The sequence below is a fragment of the Helianthus annuus genome, chromosome 9 (genome assembly GCF_002127325.2).
Source record: "Helianthus annuus cultivar XRQ/B chromosome 9, HanXRQr2.0-SUNRISE, whole genome shotgun sequence".
Lineage (NCBI taxonomy): Eukaryota > Viridiplantae > Streptophyta > Magnoliopsida > Asterales > Asteraceae > Helianthus > Helianthus annuus.
In genome coordinates this window covers 32921128-32931728 of record NC_035441.2, presented here as the reverse complement: position 1 = coordinate 32931728, position 10601 = coordinate 32921128, and the positions used below count along the sequence as shown (strand labels likewise).

Sequence of the window (10601 nt, the reverse complement as noted above, 5' to 3'; positions counted from 1 at the left end):
ATATGTAAAATGGCATATCTATTAGTGGCATCACCGTCGCGTTTGATTCGGATCTGTAATGTGTGTAGACATTTGAGGGGTGGTGACTCAGATCTATAACCCACGGCGACAACGACGTTTAGAGTTGGGGGCTGGTGATCCAGATCTATAAACTTCAATTTGCAGTTGGAAGAGCAAATTTTTTTACCGATCAAATGTTAGGCCATAAAGATAAGTTTGAAAGTTATCTTAATATTTTGGAATGTGAAATTTGCTTTTAAACGAAAATGAGAAATTGGGTTATTATTTATTTCTCTATATAAATAAAGATATATTTGGCAAAGACTTGCAGGTTTCCGGCACCGTCTTTTGTGTGAGCCTCCGATCAAACATTAAGAACAACCACCCACATTGGTACTGATGTGATACAAGGGGCTTTATTTATAAGGTATACTTTTAAATAAAAGGGCAGCATAAAAAGACTGAAATACCTTTATGTCTATTGCACGTGACCAGACCTAACTGATAAATTTAACTGTGTTAGTGATAAAGGACATAAGGTGTAATGGATTTTCCAAATAAAGGCGGTGTCTGTAATTATTAGAGTTAAAGGCTATCCGTTGCAATTCGGTACAAACATAAAGGATGAAAACTGTAATTTACCCAAAATTCTAAAACAAAAATAGAATTTGTTTCAGGTGGAAGTGCTGAGGAAGAACAGAAGAAACCATTCTAGAGACAATCAAACCAGGAGTTTCGTGCTGAGAAGAAGAGAAAAGGAACTGGAGTTTTTCATCCAAAAGAGACTCGTACTTGTTTTAAGTGCAATGAAGCTGGTCACATTGCATGGAATTGTCCGAAGAATATAAAGACAAAACAGGGAGTTTTTAAAAAACTCAAAGGAAAAGTTATTGATATTGAACCACCTACTGAGAAATTTAAAACTTTTGAAAATTCCACTTTTGAAGTTGGTGAGTGTTCTAAGAAAAATTTTTACAAAAAGAAAGCAAAGGACAACCAAGTGTGGGTTGTTAAGAAAGTTGATAAGAAAGTCGGCGATGATTCTGGTTCCACAAAGCCTGAAGAGCCACAGGTTGAGGTGAAAGAAATAGCTTCAATGAATGATGTTAGTTTTCCATCATTGAATAATGTTGGTAAGGTTGAAATCTCAGATCAATTTTATTTTGAGAAAAATGAGTTTGATGTCAAGAAAACATTCAATGGGAATGTTAAGAAAATTTTTGGGAAAATGATCGAGGGAAAGGCAAAAGGGGTTAAGGATTTTTATGCGACAAAGAAAGCAATTTATAACCCTACTGAACAAGAGTTAAAAACACCCAAGGTTGGTCAGACTTGGGTGGAAATTCTTTTCCCTTGAAATATCTGACTTTGCCGGAGATCCCAAGTTTGTAATCGTGGATCAGGAATCGGCATCATTCATGTTTAAATAGATTGTGTGAAAGATTTTGAAACTGTTAAATTTTACAGGTTGCTGGAGCTTCCAGGTTGGTAAGTGCGAAGCAGGAATCGACATCTTGATTGGTAAAATGGTTTGTCTAGATGTTTTATTCCTACATGTGGTTAATTGATTTGGATATTTTTACAAGTGGTACAGAGGTTGCATACTTGAAAGTGGTAAATTAGGGACATTAAGTTGTACTTGATTTTCTACAAGTGGTTAAAAATGAACAAGATGATGAACCAGTCCCTACAAGTGATAAAAACAAACTTATTTTCCGGAAAAATCATTTCGATTAAAACAAACTTAAGTGTTTTGAAATCTTAATGAGAAAATAGTTTGTTGAAAGGGGGAGTTCTGATTGTTTATGCCAAGTGGATGGCGAATTGAGGTAACTCGATATCGGTTGTCAACTTACTTGTACAGTTTGTTTTCAAATTTCTTTATGTGTTTGCATTTTAGGGGGAGTAGAAAATTTCAGAAAATCCAATAACATTAGAAAATTTGAAAAAGCCAAAAACATGATAAAATGAAAAATGAATTTTGTTGTATAAAAGAGGAAATGATAGTACATCAGTGGACTGTCACAACACGCTAAAGAAATGGAAAGCAAAAATTGTGATAAACAATCTCACTGCGGATATGCCAGTAGGTTTTTGCACATTTAGTAAATTGTGACGAGATATAAACCTAAATTCAAACTTGCTTATCGTGGGTAACAACCTCTTGGATATATGGGTAACCCCCGAAATCTTGTTTGAAAAGTCCCTCTTTCTGAGATACTAGGTCTTTATGCTTAGTGATATCTGGGGTATTATCCCGAGACTTCTGCTTAATGGAAATTTTGACCTAGTCCCCGCATAATACTTTCTGCAAATGCTTGAAACATAGCGCCGCCCTCAGCAAATTTATGAAACAATAAAATTGATAGTCATTGCTGTTGTAACAAAAGATCCTCTAAAGTAGACACACCTAAAGTCGAACCGTCATCTCTCTGCTGAACGGAAGTTCTGACATGAGCTCTCACGGTTTCGCATCTAACCCCTTACATATATCATCTAGGTATACTCACCTGTAAGACTGAATATTGGGATCTGGATACGAGAGTATATTCAAGAAGTGGGATAAGCGAGTAAGTTTAAGTGCTTAAGACATTAACATCATATCTCGGATCAGTTGAACTTTGTGTGAAAATTTAAGTGGACCAATATACTTACAATCTAAGTGAATTGTTTAGAACTTAAAATGAAATGAAGCTTAACGGTGTTGGTGAGTTGTCTCTAAACTGATATGATCCTCTTACACAAACTCACAAAAATAGTGTCTGTAAATATTTCTTTACTGCATTGCACTTTTCTTATTTCAAAATTCAAAAAGATTTTCTGTGTGTTTTAGCATAAAATTTTGAAAAATTTAAAAAGATTTTCGACAACTCGTGTTGGAGAGCTGATTTTCAAAATTCCGAGTGCTAAACATGATGACCATTTTGTGAGTGAAAATTTGTGTTTGAAAACAAATGTGTTTTGATCAGATTTACAAGTGGTTCATCAGAAGACTGGTTAAATTTGAGAGGGAGTCTGAATACTTAAATTTAAAATGTTTAAATGTGTGATATTTATTGTGAGGTAGAGATTGTGCAGATATAAATCTAAGCCAGGTGACGATCCTGAGCTGGATAAGAGACAAGCACTATCTTGGAACAACATTAGTAGAGCCAGGTTGATCGATCATGAAAAGCTTGCGCTTGAAGAGCCAGGTTTCCGATACCTGAACACTATGTGGAGAAAGTGTGAGCCAGACTACGATCCTGAAACAGATGATGCTGATGAACTTAAGAAAGGCCAGCACATTGTTAGGGGGAGTCTGTTGTTGCTGATAGAAAGAGTGAAGCCCAAAGACTGATAAAGACTGAAGATATGAAGACTCGACACGATAGACTCGTCAACATCTGAGGGGGAGTCTGTTAGTGCATGCATCTGTCGACTTCGTCTTGTATCAAGTCTTAGTCTAGACAGGATAGATCAGGGCACGTAGATCGAGAAAATAGGAGATTTTATAGCTGATTTCGCTTGAAAGTACTTTTGTTAGAGATTCCGCTTGAAACAGTTTCAAGCGGAATCAACACATTGTGGTTCCGCTTGAACCATTCCAAGCGGAAGCCCTTGGCCTATAAATAGCCATCTCAAGCGAAACCTCTGATTAGTCGTAACATTGGTGATTTTGGATACCGAAGTGCTGCTGGTTTATCCAGTGGATGTAAACAGTGTTAGATCAATCAAATATTTGTTTAAAGTGAAGAACAAGCTATTTCTAAGTCTGTTTCTTGTTTTCCGCACCTGAAACAGATCAAAACTCCTCTGAACGACTCGTTCGGGTCAAATACACAATCCTACAATTTACGGCTAGCGTACACCTTTAATAAAGTTTTTTTTCGGCAGGTTTAAAGTTTTTTATCTTTCCTTTTTAGTTTTAAATGAGTCAAATGTAAAAACGTTTTACCGGTGTCTTACACATTTCCTACAAATTTACGCTTGCGGTTTTAGTATAAAGGAGGTATTTACGTTCAGTTTTTTACATAAAAAAAAAGCCCTCCTAAAATATTCAAGCATAAAAAGGTAAGGCTCTCACTATCTGCACACCAAGGCAGGCTATCTGCACACTTAGGGTTTACATACGCTGCGTATTGACCAATACGCAGCGTATAGGGTTACCTAAATATGCTGCGTATTGGTCAATACGCAACGTATATAAGTGGTAGGTACACGAACAGACAGTCAAACCTAGTACCATGTCAAATCAGTCTAACATAGGGTGCGTATTGATCAATACGCACCGTATTGACAGACTGATTTGACCTGATACGATGTTGTCCAGGGCACGTGAATAAAGTAATACGGTGAGTAGGGATCAATACGCTGCGTATTGACATGCCAGATGAAAGTCTATTTATCCCTCCATTCATATCTGTTACCCATCACCCGACATATACTTTGCTTTCCTTTTCATCTTCTTCTTCAGTAAATTGTTAGTTTTTGGTTCAACCTTGTTAAAATGTCATCATTTTGGAAGGTTAATTATTTCGGTAATCGCTATTCTAACGACACATGGGGATCAAATGCTGCCAATGAGGAGGAGGAGGTTGTGTCTGTAGTCCCTGTTGATCAAGAAACACAGTTGCCAGACTTGAACAAGACTCCCACTCCACCTGTTGATGAACCAAATTACCCGGCGCATCAAGTGTGTCCAGATTACGGATACGGGTATGAATCTCCGTACGTGCAACAAAGTGGATACGGTGCTGAGAATGCACCTGTTGATGAACCATATTACCCGACGCAGCAATCGTATCCGGGTTATGGGGTATACGGGGATGAAGGTGGATACGGAAGTTACAGTGGATACGGTGGTGATGGTGGATACGGGGGTGAAGGTGGTTACAGTGGATATGGGGGCTACGGTGGATACGATAGATATGGGGGTGACGGTGGTTACAGTGGATACGGGGGCTACGGTGGATACAGTGTATATGATAGATCTAGGGATGAAGTTGGATACGGTGGATACGAAGAACATGGTGGATATGGTTATGAGTCCCGTAACACATCACTTTATGAACCATCTACCCCGGGCAATCCATTTCAAGTAAATGAGGTATCACATTAAAATAATTATTGTTATTATTATTATAATTATAATTGTTATTATTATTATTATTATTATTGTTAAAAATAATATAATTATAATAATTATTATTATTGTTAAAATACTTTAATTATAATTATTATTATTATTATTATTATTATTATTATTATTATTATTATTATTATTATTATTATTATTATTGTTGTTGTTAAAAATATTATAATTATAATTATTATTATTATTATTATTATTATTATTATTATTAAAAATTGTATTCTTTTTATAATAATAATCTAGTTAGTCTAATTAACAAAATAATTATAAGATTTAGTAAATAAACAAGTTAAGAAAGTTAAGTTAATAAAAAATTTATTTTTCTTTTCTAAATAAATAAATTAATAAAAAATATTTTAAATAAATTAGTATTGTAAATAAATAAAAGAATCATGAAATTTATTTTTAGTTAAAATGGTTAGTTTAAACCTAACTTTGTTAGTTAAATCATACTTATATCCTAACTAGGTTAGCATTTAATACAAGGGACCACTAACTGAGTTAGAGAACTCAGTTAGTCCAGTTAAGTGCCAAAAACAATAAAAAGTCCCTGAAGTTTCAAATTTTACGAAAATAGTCCCTGAAGTTTCAAAAAATTGACAAAACAGTCCCTGAAGTTTTGAAAATTGACAAAAATGGTCCCTGAAGTTTCGATAATTGACAAAATGGTCCCTGAACTTTCGAAAATTGACAAAAATGGTCCCTGAACTTTCGGAAATTGCAAAAATGGTCCCTGAACTTTCGAAATTTGACAAAAATGGTCCCTGAAGTTTCTAAAATTGACAAAAATGGTCCCTGAAGTTTCGAAAATTGACAAAAATAGTCCCTGAAGTTTCAAAAATTGACACAAATGGTCCCTATACTGTTCAGTTAAGTATGCTAACTGAGTTAGTGTTTAAAGATGAAATCTTTATATGAAAGTTAACCTTGTTAAATCATTCTGTTAAAATAGTTTCAATAATAACCATATTAGTACCTGAAGTATAAGTTTCGATTATATTATTATTATTATTATTATTATTATTATTATTATTATTATTGTTATTATTATTATTGTTATTATTATTATTAATGTCTTTTTGACACAAATGGTCCCTGAAGTTTCGATTATATTATTATTAACGTAACTTTTTTTAAGCGTTTCATGTCTCTAACTGATTTGAAGAATTGGGTACAAGAAACGGGAAAGGATAATGGTTACGTAATTGTTACCCGCCGATCAAAAAATATTGGCGGTACAACTGGGATGGTATGGCTTGTGTGCGACCGTAGTGGTGAACACCGTAGTAAAGCAACAGTTAGGAAAGCTGGTAGCAAAAAAATCGGCTGCCCATTTTCATTACTCGCCATCCGGGACGTGACGAACGACACGTGGGAGTTAAAAGTGGATTGTGCGAACCATAACCACGAACCTACGACGAGTCTGTTGGGCCACGCTTTTGTGCGAAGATTTACTAAAGCCGAATACAAGCTGGTGGAGCAGCTAACTGCTCAAAACATGGAGCCACGTATCATATTTCAAACCCTAAGAAAACAGTTCCCCGACAGCCTGCACGTTCAGAAAGACGTGCAAAATGCGGTACAAAAAATTAGAGCGACAATAATGGACGGAAAGAATCCTATTCAGGCACTGGAAAGCCTGCTGCATGACCGCCGATTCATTTACGACACCCGACAAGATCCCAAAACAGATGTCGTAACAGAGATTTTCTTTGTTCATCCTTATTCAATCACTATGTGGCGTGCATTCCCGCACGTGATGTTGATCGACACGACCTACAAAACAAACCTCTATAACATGCCATTTGTCCAGGTTGTGGGTATGACGTCGACTGGGAAGTCTTTTTGTATCGCACATGCCGTTATTTGTAAAGAACGAAGGGGTAACTACGTGTGGGTACTTGAGCGGATCAAGTCAATATTGCATGAATGTATGATGCCGCGTGTGATAGTCACGGATAGGGAGCTTGCCCTAATAAATGCGTGTTCTAAAGTATTCCCGAACGCAAAAAGGCTTCTATGCCACTTTCACATCCAACAAAATATAGCTAGAAAGTGCAAGGAAGGGTTCGATAAAGAAGATTGGGGGAAATTTATGTCGTACTGGCGGACATTGTGCGAATCTTCATCAGAGCCCATGTACAAGTACAACTTGGAGAAAATGTATAACCGACTCGTGGTTGCCAACCGAGAAAGTAAGTGTTCCTTCAACAAACGACTCACCCAATCTATTATATTTCACACACGCTTTTACATTTCATTATTTTTTTTACAGGTGTCTATGATTACGTCTACGAAAACTGGCTCAAAGACTATAAAGAAATGTTCGTTTATGCGTGGACCGATAAGTGTCGCAACTTTGGTCAGTGCACCACCAACAGAGTTGAGAGCCAGCACGCAAATTTAAAAAGATACATTACGCGCGGGAGTTCATTGGAGCGAATAGCAAGATGCATCATTAATATAGTTGAAACTCAGTATGATGAAATACAAAAAAGTTTCACTGAGAGCATCGAAAAAACGATGAACCACCACAGACACCGAATGTTGGACAACCTACTTGGAAAGGTTTCCCATAAAGCACTTGATTTGCTGGAAAAAGAGCTACTGAGGAAGATGGATGTGTTGCGGAAACTTAACGCATCATGTGGTTGCCATATGTGGCTTAGCAAAGGATTGCCGTGTGCTTGTAGGCTGGAAAACTACAAACGTACAGGTAAAAAATATTAAAACAACAAACCTTTTGTTATTTTGTACGATTTAGCTGTTTCTCACACCGTATTAACTTAACTGTGCAGGGCGTATAATACAACTCGACGAGATAGATGTATTCTGGCGTAAGCTTGACTTGCTCCCTTGTAAACTGGTAGACGAGGAGGTCGATATTGTAGCAGAGCTCAATAATGTGCGGCAACATTTAGAGGCGCAGTCCCCCGTTCAGCAAAAGAGTATGCTTTCAAAGATAAAGCGGTTTTCACCCCGAAATCGTCAACCAAGAAACCACCGATCGTCCAGCAAAACACTCGCGGTCGGTCTACATCAAAGAAAGTACAAGAAAGGCTAGATGAAGCTGCGAGGTTAGACCAAGCTGCGAGATACAGCTCCTATGGCGAGGACAGCAACGTAATTACCGCTTCCCCCAAGCATAGGTACGATTTACCCCGACACAGCTCATACGTACCGTCAGAGGGCTCTCGTGGAACTGGTTCGTTTGTGAAGTCTGAAAAACCTAAAATGCAACCAAACAGTTCAACAAGTTCTAAAAAGAAGGAGACGAGGGATGATAAGGTTTTTCCATTAATAAAGGGGGACGAGCACTTGTTATGCATTAAGAGGTTTAAGAATCAAATTCCATCAGAGTTTCGCTCTTACATATCGCGTATACAAGATGTGACCCCAGACGGTCATTGTGGGTACAGGTCTGTGGCTGTCGGGTTAGGTTTTACGGAACACGCATGGCCCAATATTCGAAGAGATTTACTACTGGAGATTGACCATAACAAACCGCGTTGGAAGCATGTATTCGAAACATATAACGAAGGAGACTTTAAACGAATACGTAAGAGCATCGAATGGCATTCAGTGAAAGGGTGCGATGAAAGTCACTGGATGGAAATGCCCCAGGTAGGGCTTCTCATAGCGCAAAGGTATAATATTGTCCTCCACGTGCTAAGCATTGAATGGAGCTCTACCATCTTCCCATTAACGGATGCCCCCATTAACGGATCCCATTGAATGGAGCTCTACAATAATGGTCCCTTATGTTTCAGAAATTGACACAAAATGTTTCCAGGTATGAAGTGTCAAATTTTACCAAGTTTATATACGCTGCGTATTGGTCAATACGCAGCGTATAGAAACCTGGCAAAAATTTGACACTTCAAACCTACCAAAATGACCCCAAATGTGCATCAGTTTTATATACGCTGCGTATTGACCAATACGCAGCGTATAGGGACCTTGTTTTCTATGCAATGATTGGTAATCAGGCACTGAGATCTATGGTTTATCTACGCTGCGTATTGGTCAATACGCAGCGTCTAGGGTTAACCTTATAGGCTGCGTATTGACCAATACGCAGCGTAGATAAACCCTAACTTTTGCTAGGGTTTGGTGTGCCAATAGGCACTTTAGTGTGCCAATAGGCACACTCAAAGGTAATAACCCCACATCATTGACCCAACTTTGACATGAACGTTTTCGAAAAACCTTATACTTTCGTAAAAGGTTAGCCAAACCTAATATATTAGTTTTTGTTTTCACAGTGACAAAAGGTGGGCACCACATACACATGTGGTAGTAGTCTTTTATACCGGGGAGTATGCCCCCATAAAAGAACCGCCATCCATCATCATGACCACCCAAGACATATACAACATTGTCAAATTACAGAGTAATAACATACTTAAACGTCAACAAAAAATACCCAAACGACAGTCACCAGCCGTATCCATCTACCTTCTATCAATGCAATGTCGCACCTCCCCGTGATATTTCTTCACTGCAGAGAGGAGTATCTGACTTGCATACTTCCTACGCAAGTAATTGCACTATGCTTTCTTACGCGAACCATTCGAGCTAAAAACACAGAAGAAATCACGTCGAGAACCCAGAAATCGCTCCATATGTCTCATGATGAAAATGGCATAGTCAACGTTCGGCGATGCTCCCCTACGGGCTGTTGACCAAGCCAACGATTCTCTCTGGATGATAGTTTTGTGCATAATGGCGGCTTTTTGGTGCTTTACTAGCTCTAGATATTCAATGACTATATGTTTCGATCTGCATGGTACATAAGTTTAAAAAAACAACACGATTACTGTACCTGACTTTGTTGTTATCGTATATAATGGAAAAGAATTTTTTTTGTAAGATCAGTCACAAACCACCTTAAAGGGGGTTGTTTTGAGAACATATTCTACATGGCCCCTGAGAAACACATCAGACTCCCCATCAGACATGTGATCGACCAAGTATATGTGCTCTCTGTCCAAATCAAACACCAGCAGATAGAAGTGTTTCCCTTCAACTAAAGGCACAAACAACATATCAATCTCCTTCAGGTCAAGCAAATGTTCGCGCCCGTAAAGGCTGCTTTTTAAGCCAGACTCAAAAGCGGAAAGACGACTTGCAGAAGGGCCGGTCTCTAAACTCAACATCCAATCAACCTGCGTAGAACATATGCGTGTCAGCAAGTGAAGACGCGACTTTTTCTGTTTTCAAACTAAATATGGAAGACAAAGTTAAAGTCACAACCCATTTACTATTGTTGTGTGGACACAGAACAAAGGTCTGGGTAGACTTGGATCGCGATAGGTTGGATCGTTCTTAAGAACGTGAACCCACACATCCAACACCGTCCCTGATACATCGTACCCAATTGCCAGTGTCTTAAATTTGTCGGCCTCCACACACATCCCGTATTGGTTCTCAAACATCACATAGCTAGAAAAAAGTACACACGTAA

The 10601-nt window shown here is 37.9% G+C and overlaps 1 protein-coding gene across 1 annotated transcript; it reads left to right on the top strand.

The window, feature by feature from the left end:
- The first annotated feature begins 7657 nt into the window (after window positions 1-7657).
- LOC118481692 lies at window positions 7658-8869 on the top strand. Its single transcript, XM_035976897.1, has 3 exons — window positions 7658-7850; window positions 7933-7992; window positions 8076-8869. Exons 1-3 carry the CDS (start codon window positions 7658-7660, stop codon window positions 8867-8869), a joined length of 1047 nt encoding a protein of 348 aa, XP_035832790.1.
- Window positions 8870-10601: the final 1732 nt, after the last annotated feature.